This window comes from Grampus griseus, assembly GCF_964374135.1.
Source record: "Grampus griseus genome assembly, chromosome: 15".
Taxonomy (NCBI): domain Eukaryota; kingdom Metazoa; phylum Chordata; class Mammalia; order Artiodactyla; family Delphinidae; genus Grampus; species Grampus griseus.
Window position 1 is genome coordinate 75,608,882 of NC_139009.1, and position 15,410 is coordinate 75,624,291.

Genomic DNA, 15,410 nt, shown 5'->3' on the forward strand with positions numbered 1-15,410 from the left:
CAGAGCCCTTGAGTCTGGGAGCCTCAGGCAGCCTTGGCCTCTGCCTTGGCTTCTGCTGGAGCTTACCCAGCTCAGTGGGCCTAAGCAGTGAGCCTTGTAGCCCCCGTGTCTATGTGACTCAGCCGGTGGGTTTGCCGACTCCTGGGACCCAGGTGGGGTCAAGTCCAACACACACCACCAGGAGGGAAGGAATTCCACTGGTGGAGATGCTGGCCTTGGGGTGAACCGACTTGTCTTTGAGTTCGAGGCTGCTCTCTACTGTTCCAAATGCTTTGAGCAAGTTTTCATCTGTAAAAATAACCCTCCCGTGTCATGCAGGACCAAGTTGAATGAAATAACGGTGGCAAAGAGTTTGGGGTATCCTACTGGTTCTACCCATGCAGTAGTTGATTGTTTATTCAGTATCTTGTAATAACGTAAAACGGAAAAGAATCTGAAAAAGAATATATATAACTAAATCACTTTGCTGTACACCTGATGCTAACACAACATTGTAAATCAACTATACTTCAATAAAAATTTAAAAAAAAGAGTTCACTATTATTCTCAGGAGAGCTAAGAGCTAAATCTTACCATACTTGACATATACTTAGACGACTAATCAGTATTCTGTTTGCTTAGGTTCTCTCTTTGCCTGAACTCCATGAGCCCATCTATTTACACAGTGTGTGATCTTTTTGAAGGTGGTGTGTGTCTGGGGCTCTCACAGTTGGAGGCTATGGGCAGCAGCAGGGGCTGAGGAAGCCGGGGCCACACCCAGGGCTGCGGCCCAGGCAATTTTCCAAGGCCCCAACCACTTACTGTTTCAGGAGGCGAAGCCGAGCTCTCCTCTGCAGGCCTGGAAGGAGAAAACAAGACCGCTGGTTGGCATGAGCTGTGAGCCACTGACACCGAGCCCCAGAGAGGGAGGAGGGCGATGAAGGGGCAGCTGACACCTCGGACCATTTCCTTGGTGCCCGGCTCTGCTCCAGACACCTCATGGGTTTTAACTCCCTTACTGCTCATGACAAACCTAAGAGTTGGTACTCTTACTATCTCCGTTTTGCATATGGGGAAGCTGACATAGAGAGTGAGTGTGTTACTGAATGACTTGCCCAAAGTCATGTAGCTAGTAAGTGGCAGTCTGTGTGCCCTTAAATGTGCCACCTTGCCCTTCACAGCAGGTCAGGAAGCAGAGGTTGTACAGACAGGTGGCCTTAAATCAGAGCATGTGTATTCTGGGGAAGTGCAAGGTTTCCCCCTGGGAAGAAGGAAGGAAAGATGACCATGTCTATTTACATGTTTATCTCATCCTTTTTATTTTTGAAGCACATTATTAATTTTGAAGCACATTATTATTAGTGTGTTATTAATGAAGCACATTAATAACATGCATAGACTATTAAATAAACACAGCTAGCATAAATATTAATCATTTAAGAATATAACTATAGTTATAATTATATATTAAATATATACATACATAATATATTAAATAAATAAATACAGCTAATTGAAGTTAGGGTTTATAACTAGAAGATTTTTTTACTGATGAGGTCCTTGATCAAAAAAGTCTGCAGACCACTGAACTCTAACGGTTCTTAGAATGGAATAAATGGATCCCTTTTTTGGGGGCGGCAATTGTATGCAAAAATAGGCACATGGTGCATTTCTCTGCTGAGAGGGTCCATATTGCCATCATACGTTCAAAGGGGTCTGTGACCTATGAAAGAGCCACTGATCTAGTCCACGTCCTTGTGGGCCACCCCGTCCCATTTTACAGAAGCCCAGAGAGGGTAAGTGACTTGCACAAGGTGGCACAGGTGAGCAGAAGAGTCAGGGCTAGAGTCTGGGGCTCTGGGCTCTTGGCCAGCTGTGTGGGCCTCCCCTGAAGCTCCCAGGGGGGCCCGTAGAAGGAGGTGATCCCACCTCTGAAGTGACGGGGTGCAGCAGCCATCTCTGAGTTCCCCCACAGCCTCACAGAGCGGAGGATTTCTAGCTTCTGGGAACATAACCCAAACCCTACCACAATCTCCATGCACTGCTTCCGTCCCAACTGCTCACGGGTGTTCCTGACTACTGAGCACGTGCCCCGAGCCGGGCACTTGGGCGGGACTTTACAAAAGCAGCCCTGGGAAGTAGGTAACATGGTTACCCGGGGTGAGGCAGCTGAGGCTCAAGGAGGCCGGGGCATATGCCCAAGGTCACTAGATCAGGAATCAGCAGAGTCGGATTCAAATCCAAGTTTGCCTGACTCCAGAGACAGGGTGTTCTCTGATCCCTGAAGCTTGGCCTCAGGCCAAGAATCACTTCTTGGAACTATCATGGGTTCAGGGTTGGAGGGGCAAACTTCCAACAGGCTGCCATGTGCTCTGCTTCCCTAGAGAAGGAAGGACCCTCAGGGACACCTCCAACAGCAAAAGGGGTCGCCATGACGGCCCAGGAGGGCACAACTTACAGTGTAGGTGAATGGCCACGCCCAAGAACACCAGCAGAACAAGGACGACAGCCACCAGTGGGCCGACAATGAGGGGGGCACAGGACGGGCCTGGAAAACACACACGTATTAAATATTTGAGATGTGCAGATGAACACAGAGAGGGAAAAATCAACCGGAAGCCCCACCTCCCAGAGAATACCGCTGTTTACGTAGTTCCTTCCAGTCTTTTTTCTGGGCTCTTTAAACACATTGAGATCATTTCATATATAAAATTTCATGTCCCACGTGCAAATTTTAAAAATTAATAAACTCAGGAGCTATTTATGTTCAAATGAGATAGACAATTTGCATGCCTGGTAATGGGATTTTTCTTATTTATTTTTAAAACTTTTAATTTCAGAAGAAATACCTGAATATATTTTCACTGTAAAAGATTTAAGTATATGGTTAGAATGCCCCTTGGCAACACAGCTCCTTCACAGAAGTAACTGTCATTGTTAATTTGCATGTACACATACATAATTTACATAGATACATCCCATAGAGCTTTTAAAAATACAGAGGCTTATATAGTACAAATTGTTCTGCAACCAGGTTTTTTTTTTTCTTCACTTAAACATGCCAGCACATTCTTTTTTTTTTAACGGACATTTTGTTTGTTTCCTGTGTTTTGCAAATACCTCTGCAGAAAACATCCAGGTACATTTCTTTCCTTATGCAGGAGCCTGCCGGAGGCAGATACTGTAAACGAGAACTACTAACCATAGACTATATCCATCTTCAATTATAACAGATACTGTGAAATGCCTTCTAAAAAGGCTGCAGTGAATTCCATTCCTAATCACCCGTTGTGCACCCTGCCGACCCTTGGCATTATCAAAGTTTTTAGTTTTTGCCAGTCCAGTGGGTTAAAAATGATATTTCACTTCAATTCACCATTTGTCCATTTCAGCCTATTTTCATAGATTGGCCGCGTATGATTTTTCTTCTCTCAGTTGCCTATTTGTTCCTTTGCCCATTTTGGATGCTATGTAAACAGCAGAGTTTATATCATCGATGCCCCAAATCCTTCTCTGGCACCCTTCGTGTCCCTGTGAGTAGCTGAGGGAGCAGAATGAGGACCCATGGGTGAAAAGGGAAAGGCTGCAGATTTGAGCTCAAGGTTAAAAAAATTAGAAAGAGTTTTCGATGTCAGGGAAGGGGGAGAAGGTTTACTGAAGACCTGTTATGTGCCAAGTATAGTACTAACTACAAACGTCCATGTTGTGAGGAAGGAAGGTATTACTGTCATTTTTATCTCTCATTTTACAGTTCAGCAAAAACCAAGATTCAAAGAAGTTCAATTACATGCCCTAGGTCACCTGGATACTAAAAGGCAGGGCCAGGATTTGGACCCAGATGCCCCGAGTTCTACAGCCCCTGCCAGTCCCATCGTGACAGCTTAAGGGCAGGAGAGGTGGCAGAAGGGATGCAGTGGGCTGCTCCGTGGGAGGGAGCCTGCCATCACCAAGGCTGCATGGTGCCACGTGGAGAAGAAGGTTGGGTGAGAGGCCCTTGGAAGTCCTTCCCACCTCTGATGCGTGAGGGTTTCTGTCTGCCTCCCTCTCATCTCCCCCATGGTTCTCCCGACCTGGGGGAACCTCAGAAACATGGTGTGAAGTGAAAGAAACCAGGCATGAAAGACCACATATTCTATGACTCCATTTGTATGAAATGTTCAGAAGAGGCAAATCTATAGCAACAGAATGTAGATTAGCGGTTGCCAGGGGCTGGGGTGGGAACAGAGATTAGCTATAAACAGGCACAAGGGATCTGACAGTTTGATGGAAATGTTCTAAAACTAGATTGTGGTGATGGTTGTATAACTCGGTAAATTTACTAAAAATCATTGAGACATGCACTTGAAATGGGTGAATTTTATGACATGCAAATTATGCCTGGATAAAGTTTTAAGTAAGGGAGGTGGACACAGGCTGCAGGGATCGGGGAGAGGGGTCAGGGGAGGCCTCCTGAGCTACGACCTGAACTAGAGGCCGAGAGACAGCTACCGGTCCTCGGGTCCTCGGTGAAACGCGATCACCTACCAGGAAAACTGCCGCTTCTAGTAAAGGTGGCGAAAAGCCTGCTTGGGCAGGGAGCCAGTGGCCAGAGACACACCAGCGACACTCAGCCCCACCTTCTTTGCCTCACTCGAGTCTTGGGGTCTCCTGAGATCTGTATCTCACCACACTGTTCCTGTGACAGCAGTTTAGAAATTGTCCCCCAGCACCTCCCCAGCTTGTCTCAAGGGGAGCAGGCCCCTCCCCATGGCGGCCTGTGGGTTTCTTTCATGATAACAAGCTTTGAGCTCTGTCTAGGTGCCCCGCCAAGCTGAGCGCCTTGTGTATAGTATCGCATTTTATCCTGCCTTGCCTGCAGCCAGGTGAGCATTCCCACTTGCCAGGTGAAAGAAACTGAGGTTCAGAGAGGCTGAATCACTTGCCCAAGGTCGCACAGTATAAGCAGCGGTAGACAGGGATGCAGACCTAGGCCTGGTTAACTTACCACTAGGCTACACTTCCCCATGGTCCTCACCCCCAATACAACCTCCACCTACTCCCCTTGACGCCCCTCCCCCCAACCTGGCCACCTTCACACACATCCTGGTTATTCTTAATAACCTGCTAATGTTGGAATTGCATCTTACCCTGGGATTTTACTGAGGGTTGGTATCAGAAATGATGCAAAAACTCTGAAGACCATTTTTCCATCATTTATAAAGTGTTACTGAATTCACTGTCATTCAGCGGTCCTTACATAAGAATGAACAGAGCAGATTTTTTTCTAGAATTTAGCGCCAGGATGAAGGCTTTGATGCCCGGGTGGTTTCTTTATATCATTGTGGTGGGAGGAGGGGTGTTAGTGATGCCACGTGACTTGGGGTCTGCTCTTCGCTTCACTGGGTTTTTTGGTTCTTCCAGAGCCAGGGCACAGACCCAGGTTTTACATCCTCATCTTAGTGCCTCTACTGTCTTGGCCTTTTGTGTCCTCTTTTTGGTTATACCCTGCCTGAAATCCTTTAGGCAAAGTTGGGGGGCGTACTTTATAAAATGAGCTCATTCTGTCTCCGCCTTTATGTTCCCTAAGGCTCTGTCCTTCTGTACGTGGGTTCTGATTTGCTTTTGACTGTGAACTCACGTGGCAGCTTCCCTCTCCCATGCCCTGGATCCAGCTAGATGCCTCCCCCCAGACTCTTTCTGATACTTTATATAAATATTTAAGACAAAGCAACACCAGTAGCATGAGGCGGCCCCGGTGTGGCTGCTTGTGGTTTGTCCTATGGGCGGGAGCAGGTGACACTTTCTTTTCGTCACCAGTAACTTTGGGGGGACAGAGGTCAGTGTTTTTCCAGAAACACATTTGGCTGATGGGTTCAAGGCAAGTGTGTGTGTGCGTGTGCGTGTGTGTACTCAGCTATGGTGTCTGGTGCGTGTAGCACAGAGCAGTGAGTTGGTTTACTCATTAGTAAACATATACGAAGCACACACTGTGCGCTAGGTCCTCTATTAGGCATCAAAACTGGGGAAGGTTAAAGTACTGGTCCTTTGTCTTTTTTTATTACTTTTTATCAGAGTATAGTTGATATACAATGTTGTGTTAGTTTCTGCTGTACAGTAAAGTGTATCAGTTATAATAGGCATATATCTACTATTTTTTAGATTCTTTTCCCATATAGGTCATTCCAGAGTATTGAGAAGAGTTCCCTATGTTATACAGTAGGTCCTTATTAGTTATCTATTTTATATATAGTAGTGTGTATATGTCAGTCCCAAAGCATTGGTCCTTTGGGTTGAGTTTTTTGTTTGTTAACAGCTCTATTAAGAGATAATTTATATATTGGAAAGTTCACCCGTTTAAAGTGTATAATCTAATGGTTTTTGTTATAGTCACAGAGTTGTGCAACTATCGCCACAATCTAATTTCGAACATTTTAATCCCCGTCAAAAGAAATCCTGTGCCCATTAGCTGTCTTCCCCCCATTCCTTCCCCAATCCCCCAGCCTTAGGCAACCACTAATCTATTTTCTGTCTTCAAGCAATGTCATATTCTAGACATTTCATATCAAGGGGGTCATATAAGATATGGTCTTTTGTGACTGGCTTCTTCCGCTGTAAAATATTTTCAAGATTCATCCATGTGGTAGCAAATCATTACTTCACTCTTGATTATGGCTAAATAACATTCCATTGTATAGAGAGTTCATATTTTGTCAATCCATTCATCAGGTGGTAGACATTTGAGTGGTTTCTACTTTTTAATCCTGCTAGGAACATTTGTATGCAAGTTTTGGGTGGATGTATCCTTCATTGAGTTTTGTCCTGTGATGATTTGGGAGTGTGTCTCCCACTGGAGTGTGAGCTGCTGGACGATAGCACTGCTGTCACACTCAGCTCCCTTTCAGACCCCAGCTCAGGGCTAGAGAAACAGGCTGGAGTCCACACTTGGGAAGGGCTTGCGGAAGGAAGGAAGGAATGACGGCAGGGAGGGACGGAGGGAGGGAGAGTGTCTGCTGCCCTTCTGAGAATCCAGGGGTGTGGGAGAACTCACCCTTCCGGGTCACTAGGTTTGGGAACCGTAACACTTTCTTCTTGGGAGTGGTCTTCTTGGTGGGCTGCGGAGTGGTGGGAAGGACATCAACTACAAAAGCAAGACACATGTTTTGGCCAGGTAAACAGCAGGTGGATTCAGAGATAAATCTTACAACTGCACATCTCATATCCAGGGACTAAAGTCTTTCTCAGTGTTCCCTAGGCTGCTATAGGGCTTGAAGGTCACAGATCACTGGGATTTTTGATCTACTTCCCCGACTCTCAGATGAACCTGAAGGCCTAGGGATGGGGGTCTGTTTGGTGTCCTGGAGAGAGGGGCTCTGGAACCACCCAGATGTGAAAAGAGCCCCAGAACCCCTGATTAACCACTGCGTGACTTGGGGCAAGTCCTATCACTTTTCTGTGCCTCAGTTTCCCCCATGTTAATCCAGTGTCACGTGCTGAAGTGTTGGGACAGGGCAGAGAGACAAGCCCACGGGGCAAAGGGAGGCACTTGGGGCTCGGAGATGCTAAGGGAGGGGGGACACCGGGCGCCGCTGAATCCAACCCCTGCCTCTGAGGGTTGGGGAAAGACATTTCACTGAAATGATTTTCTGCAAAATGGTAGGAGAGGGAATCGGGTGACATCATGAACTTGAACTCTAGAGTCAAGGGCAAAGGAAGGGGCAGCCAATGTTTGGTCGTTTGGGCCCGGTAGCTTCCATATAAAATGTGGACACTTCAGACGCTCACTGCCCTGAGCCATGATCAGTAGAGAAAACGTGCCCCACTCTGCCTGCTCCACGAGGTTTCCAGAAGAGCCAACTAACCAGAATTAACCCTTCCCAAGCTCCCACCTCGGGCTACTGCCCATGCCAAGAGCGTCAGCTGAAGCTTATTGAACCCAACAACTCTGGGGACTGGCACTGTTTTCCCCATCTGATCTCCGAAGAAGCCTAGGCTCAAAAGGTTGAAATAAATCACTTGCTCAGAGTTCAACAGCCACGAAACGCCAGGGCCGGCATCTGGGCCAAAAGATGCGCGTCTTAGGCTCTCACCCCGCACACCGCCTCAAGAGCAAATGCCTTTCGACAAAAAGTTAAGCGCATCAGATCATCAGAGCGCTGAGGGAACCTCCTGGAAAAGGGGAAAACAGCCTCAGTCTCTTGCCCTGAAAGCCTGGGAGGAGCTCGGCCCTCTGCTGCGGTGTTTTGACCTTCCATTACCCCCTTTAGTCCTCACTGCCTTGGAAGTATTCATTCCCCTACCTCCTACCCGTGGAGGCACAGAGGCTCCCAGCGCGGCAGTGGTGAGCCTCGAGGGGGCAGCTCTACAGGACTTCGTGCCCTGCCTGGGCACAGTGGCCTGGGGACGGGTGGGGGGGTTTGTGGGGGAGACTTGTTCTATTTCAATGTCTTCTTGCCCAGAGGCAGGTCCCCTTGATTCTTCCTGATACCACTCCGCCACACCCAGTTGTTCCTACTTCTCTCCTCTTGGCAAGGGGCAGGAGTTTTGAGCCCATGGTGTCTTGAGGGGCCTGAAAAAGGCCCATCTTCCCCCAAATACTTTCTCTACCATCCAGGCTTCCTCCTTTAAAATGTACTGACCTTCTGGCAGGAGGGCAGGCTCTGACTCTGAATACCCGTACCCTGCGGAGATGATACGGTTGCCAGCACATGTTGTGGGGAGGGACTGCCATTCCCGGGGAACCAGGCAGTGAGAGGGGTTTGGGAAGATCAAAGCCAGGAGTGAGCGGGCGGTGGTACACGTGGCGGGAATCTTCTGAAAACCAGTTTTGCTTATTTCACCATCCACCTTTCCTAGACCCTGAAATCTCATGAGTGGGCAGTGTGGGGCTTATAGAGACAGAAACAATAAATCAAACCAAAACCCCAAACTCACAAAAGCCCAATTTTCAATGCAAGCATCAGTTGACACCCACCCCTCCAGGGATGCCTCGGCTTCCTGTCGGGAGGGCTCTCCCTACCTTCCCTACCTCCTGATTTAAGACCCGAGGTTGGTGACCTGTGACGAGGGCATCACTCTGGTTTGTGTCTTCCTGATCATGTCGCTATGCCTGCACCTCCCATGCTGAGTGGTCTAATTCCTGGGGGTCCCCTTGTCACTCTCAATGCCCCCAGCCTGAAAAGATCCCAGGGGAGTGGGAAGCAAGACCGTGGGAGGCCCACTGGGCGTTGGCCTTGGGCTAACCTGGGGAGGGGGCTTTGAGGATTCCTTCACACCCTTGACAGTTTAACCCTCACCATCCAATATGGCAGCCACCTGCCACGTGCGCTACAGAGCACTTGAAACGCGGCCAGTCTGACCCGAGATGTGCTGTACCCATAAATATCGAGCACTTAGCATGAAAAGCGAATGTAAAATATGTCAGTAATCATTTGTATACTGATTACACATTGAAATAATAATATCACTGATACACTGGGTTAAATAAAATCTATTATTTAAATTAATTTTACTTGTTTCTTTTGATTTTTTTGAACGTGGCTATTAGAAAATCTTAAAACATATTTCTACTGGACATGATGACTTAACCCCTGAGGAACTGCAGTTTCTAAGGGCTGGAGGGAGTCATGGAGGCCCTTAGCAGCCCCACAATACAGATGGGAAAACTGAGGCCCAGGGAGGGGAGCGACCTGCCCACAGGCACTGGGTAAATTTGCAGCAGAATTTGCAGCCGGGTCTGGGATCCAGCCTCCTCACTCCTTGCAACTCTGGGCGTGGGTTCAAGCTCTGGGTCCCCATGCTCGTTCTTTCCCTGCGTGCACACTGGGAGGGGATTTCTGAAACCACTAGCAGGTCTGGGGACTCGGCCCAATCCAGCCACAGCCTCAGGTGAACGTAGCATGGCTGAAGGACAGTGTGCCCTGTCTCCAGAAGAAGCAGCGATGCTTTTAAGCAACCCATCTACAACGGGATCAAACAGCACCTGCCTCCCAGGGTGCTTGACAGCATTAAGTGAAATAACTACGTACGACACTTGTACCTGCTTGGCCCTGGGTTACTTTTTGTTTCTATTAGCGGTAGTGCAGTTGCTTCTGGAGGTCCTTCCCTCCTGTAGGGCGGGGCTCACTGAGAGTGGGATGTCCCAGGGCCTGGCACGCACCCGGCCCCCAGCAGGTGCTCGGTGCTCATCTACAGCACTGAGATTCTTACCCACACTCAGCTGAGTTCCCTTCCCAAAGGTCAGGTCGGGGTTCCCAACCGTCATGCAGAAGTAGACGCCGCTGTCGGAAGGCTTCACACTCTGGAGACTGAGAGTGTACCGGGAAGAATCTCGAAGCACAGTTAGCCTCTCCTGCCCCACCTCCTCGCCGTACACAGTCCCTCTGGTGAGATCCCAGAAGGCCAGGAACTCGAAGTGACTGTTAGCGCTCGGGGCCAGGCGCTGCCTCAGCCAGTAGATGCGAGAGTTAGTGGGGGAGGTTTTGGCTTCACAGGACAACATCACCGTCTGATTGGTCTGAGCCGTCGTGGACGCAGGGGTCTGCAGAAGTACTGAGCTGCCACGCAGAGCTGCGAGAAGCAGAAAGGGCAGAGACCATCAGCACCTTTTCTTGGCCAGGCTCGTGGGGCCTCACAGTCACCCGTAGTCAAGTATGAGAGAAGTTATGAGACAGCCTGCCCAGTTGCAGGGCCTGGGGAAATGCTGTGTGGCCCCAGGACTCGGAGCTCGAGCACCCCATCCCCCATGCGATCGTCCACCAGGCAGGCGTTCATGATGCCAGCCTGACAAGGCGACAGGGGAGAGAGCACCGTTTGTTGACTGCATGCTTATGCCTCGTTCTTTGCATAAACGACCTCAATCATGCCTCAGACTTACTTTGGGATTTTTATTCCCATTTCACAGATGAGGAACTGAGGCATGATATGACTTATTCAAAGTCCTGCTTACAGCTAGTAAGTGCCCGGGGGTCAAACTCAAGGATTCAGTCTGAAGTCAAAGCCGGTTGCCTTTCACCTTGTCCTGCTGCCGCTCTAGGTAGACCTTCAAAAGGCTCCAAGCAGCTGAAGGAGACCCAGGGCAAGCTCAGAGAGGAGCTCAGAATCACCGGCAGAGCACGTGGCCGGTCTGGCCAACCTAAGAGAGGGCCAGCCACCATTTCTGGACAGTGACAACCAGCAAGAGGAACTCACTCTCCCCTGGTAGGCACAGTTCTAGCCCATTACTCCCCAAGCCCATAATCAATTGGTCTCTGGATCCCCATTCCCGAGCGGAAGGACAGACACCCCAGACGTGGCGCTGGGAGTTCATTTCAGTCTCAGATGGGAAGCCCCTGCAGGTAGGGGATTGTTCAGGAAAGCTAGAGCAGAACACACAGACCTGGCCTTGAACCCCGTCTGTGCCCCATGGCGTTGTGGGACCTCAGGCGAGTCGTGGAGCCTGTCTCCTCCTATAAAAGGAGGGCGGCTTACTGCAGTCCTGCCTGCTTCTGAGGCTTAGAATGTCCGAAAAGCACTGCCAGGTGGAAAGTGCTATATGTGGGTAAACCACTGTCTGTGTGTCTCACATCTCAGGGGCTGTTACTGGTAGCAAATGAAATCGTAAGGAGAGGATTAGAACGGGTCCTTCATGGCCAAGTCCAACAAACTGAATCTGACCAGGCAAAGCTTTCATTTTAGCTGCGGGGCAGAGGAGACTGCAGACCAGGGCAGAGACCCAGGAGCATCAAGGTCCAGAGAGGACACAGACCTGGATGGGCAGAGGAGGCCACAGTCTGTGTGTGTGTGTGTGTGTGTGTGTGTGTGTGTGTGTGTATCCAAGGCTTTCTGAGGTCGTGGCCCACATTCATAATCCTGCCTGTACTTGGAGCTCAGGCTCCCTGGCCCCAGAGTGACCTTCTCTAACACTGAAGAAATGAACTTAAACTTTTGGACTCCCCTCACACTCAGATGGCTCTGAGCTTCTGTTCGCACTGAGAATGAAAGGGTACCTGGGGCCCAAGTGACTGCTGGGCCTTCTCTCTTCTCCCCAAAAGCCATACTGTCTTTTTAGCAGAGTAGAGATTCTTCATTGTGTGGGGTCATTGACCTCCTGGGGGAGATAGTAAGAATCGACAGGGAATTCCCTGGGGGTCCAGTGGGTAGGGCTCCTCTCTTCCACTGCTGGGGACACAGGTTCGATCCCTGATCAGGGAACTAAGATCTTGCATGCTGCGCGGCTTGGTCAAAAAAAAATAAAATAAAATAAAATAAAAAAGAATCACTGGGCTGAGTATGGTACGTGCATTATTTTGTTTAATCCTCACCAAATCTTTTGGGAGGAAACATATCATTTTACACATGAGGAAACAGAGGCTCAGGAAGGTTAACACAGCTGCTTAACCTTATAACAGAGGCTGCTTAAGGTCACACAGCCTCTTTGTGGTGGATCCAGATTCAGACTCAGGTCTGGGACCCCAGAACCTGAGCTTTGAGCCACTCCTTGAATTGAGGAAACCCGGATCCACAGCATGGGCTCATGTGCACGTAGTGGGGCTGCAAATAAGATTCCAGAAGCTCTACCAAGAAAGCCCAGAGCGGACAGGGGTCGAGGGGCCCTGGGCTCTTTGTGTACCATCCTCGCCTGCGTCCTGACTGGAAGACCTCCTGGCTGAGACACACCCTGGTCTCTCTCGTGCCCACTTGCTTTGCAGCCCCTGGAGGCTGAACCCCCGGCTCTGACTGAGTCCAGTCTGTGCTCCGGGCCCAGAGCCAGGCCTTACCACACTCATGGTCTCATTTGATTTATTTGATGGTCTCAGTCCCCCCGTGACTCCACTCTCAGAGGGACCTGCTGTTTCTAAAATGACCCAGAGTAACACTAGTAGCTTTGAATGGCCTAGACTAGCTTCTACTTGAGATGTCGGTGAGTTCATTAGGTCAGAGCCCAGGCGGGCAGGCCTTGTCACCCTGGCAGGAGGGTCAGCTTTGGACGTCTTGAACAAGAGAGCAAATCAACCACAGGTTAGGGGGCAGTTTGGGGTGTGGAGGGGTTTCTTCTAAAAAACAGATTGACTGGGCTTCCCTGATGGCGCAGTGGTTGAGAGTCCGCCTGCCGATGCAGGGGACGCGGGTTCGTGCCCCGGTCCGGGAGGATCCCACATGCCACGGAGCGGCTGGGCCCCTGAGCCATGGCCGCTGAGCCTGTGCGTCCAGAGCCTGTGCTCCGCAACGGGAGAGGCCACGACAGTGAGAGGCCCGTGTACGGCAAGAAAACAAAAACGAAAACAGACTGGGCTTGGCCAGAGGGACAGACTCTCAGCTATATTCTAACCACAACATTCGAACTCCATCGCTGCTTGTTCGGGGAGCCACACTGCCTACGACACCCACCCCCAGGGAGTGTTCGGGAAACTGGGGACCCTGAGGGGGTACCCTGACACACCTGCCTGAGAACTGGCAGCAGCCTCGTATCTGGTGGATTGTGCTACAGATACTCCCCCGGAAGTAATAAGAATATGTCTACAGAACCCTGGGCCAAGTGCCGGTGCACCAAAGCCAGAACCAGGCCCCTGGCCCCTTCCTGGGGCACATCTCTGCCAGACCTGGACAAGGGCATTTTCCCTTCCTCTCTGGACCTCCTTTTTCTCTTTTCTGCCTTCCCATCTCCTTCAACCCTCCCTCCTCCTTCCTCTCTCCCTCCTCTCTTCCTGTCTCCCCTTCTAGGTTCAGGCTTTGGGGCAGAGGTGGCCTCAGTCCTGAGGCTCCCGGGAGCCCTGGGGTAATGAGCTCCCTGGGAGGTTTTCCACCCCCAGGGACTGTGCCTGCCGGCCGCCTCCCGGGCGCCACCGCAGCTCCGGGCTCCGGGCTGGGCATCCCACGGGGACAGTTTTCCCAAACTCCACGGCTCAGGCTCTTCCCGGGTCCAGCGAAGCCTACCCGCTCCGGCCCCGCGCGCCCCAGGGTCTCCCCGCCTTACCTGCCAGCTGCGCGGCGACAAGAAGCCAGAGCCGCGGCTGCATCTTGGCGCGCCCGGGACACCTGGTCCTGGCGGGGCTCGGCTAAGATGGTCTGGGCTGGGACCCGGCGGGGCAGCTGGGGGAGGGCGGAGCGGGTAGCAGGGAGGGAGGGGCCCGGCGGGGGAGAGGGGCGGGAGTCTGGTGAGAGGATAGCAAGGTCTCTGCCCTCATCCTCCCCGCAGTTCAAAGGTCTTGGCTGCGTCTCCAAGCAATCGCACGTGTGTGATCGCCTCCTGCCCTGGGAGATCAGAACAGGATCTTCACTCCATGTGACTCCAGACGAGGCAGCTGAGTCTCAGAGAACTCAGGATGCTCAGGAGGGTCCCACGGGAGTGGTGGTGGCTCAGGACCCCAACTCCGGTCACTTCCTTCCTTTCTGAGTGGTTACTGACAGCAGCCTCCTGTGTACTCCAGGGCCAGCTGGACCTGAAGTCGCCAAGACCCAGGCCCTTCCCTCAAGGGCTCACACTTGTTTGGGTGAAGGAAAGTTAACTGACAGTGACATAGTCTGATGTTGAGGAAGGTGAGCTGGGGCACCAGCCTGGACCGGGGGCAAAGCCAGACCTTGACCTTCAGAGTCTGGAAAAGCTGAGAAGATTAGGATGCTCTCTCTACCCCCCCACCCCCCAATGTATAATTTCTGTTAAAATAACACTGAAATGGGGAGTTAGCAGAAGATCAACAAAGATGCCCGCCCACTTTGAAGCTGTGTGTGTGTGTGTGAGTGTGTGTGTGTGAGTGTGAATGTGTGTGTGAGTGTGTGTGTGTGTGTGTGTTTGTGTGTGTGAGAGTGTGTGTGCCCCCTCACCCTGCTCTCCCCTCCTGCTGTGCGGTGCCCTGCAGCTCTGTCTGCTGGTGGTGCAGTTAAGGTCTGGGCAGGGAGACCTGTCAGGGTGATCTTGCTGTTCAAGTGCAGGTTAGCAGAGGAAGCGGGGAGTGGGAAGGTGGGGGAGGAGGAGAGCTGGGTACGTGAGGGCCTGCGGGGCAGAGGGAACCTGGGGAGGGCGGTGGGAGAAGGTCACAATATCAACAAGGACCTAGACCCGCAGGCAGGCCGTGTGGGTCACCCTAAAAGCCTGGAGTTTACCAAAGAGGGGATGGAGTGTCCTTGGAGGTCTAAAGCAGGCCATGGGGCAGGGATACTTTCAGCATCCAAAGCCAATCTCCTTTCCAACCTATCCCTGCCTCAGCTCCCTTACCCATCGCTGGGGACCGGCACTGCTGAGCTGGGTTCAGAGTTCAAGGGGCTGCTCCTACAGCCCAGCCAGAGGCCAGAGTCTCCCTCCATATTTCCTAACCAGGAGCAACCGCTGAGGCCTGAGCGTACACAGGGCAGACCTGGAGAGACCACACATTAGTGTGAACTTTTTTCTTTTTGAAGTGAAATTCACAAAACACAAAGTTACCATTTAAAAATGGATATAATCCAGTGGTATTTAGTACATTCGTGATGTTGTCCAG

The 15,410-nt window shown here is 50.8% G+C and overlaps 1 protein-coding gene across 1 annotated transcript; it reads right to left on the reverse strand.

Moving 5' to 3' along the window:
* Positions 1-797: 797 nt before the first annotated feature.
* Positions 798-14,006, reverse strand: CD8B (CD8 subunit beta; the record flags this gene model as incomplete). The annotated part of the gene is made up of 5 exons (XM_082672884.1): positions 13,910-14,006; positions 10,165-10,524; positions 7,007-7,096; positions 2,438-2,527; positions 798-838 (listed from the first exon to the last, which is right to left on the reverse strand). The coding sequence occupies exons 1-5, from the start codon at positions 13,950-13,952 to the stop codon at positions 798-800; spliced, it is 624 nt and encodes a 207-aa protein (XP_082529010.1). The 5' UTR covers positions 13,953-14,006.
* Positions 14,007-15,410: the final 1,404 nt, after the last annotated feature.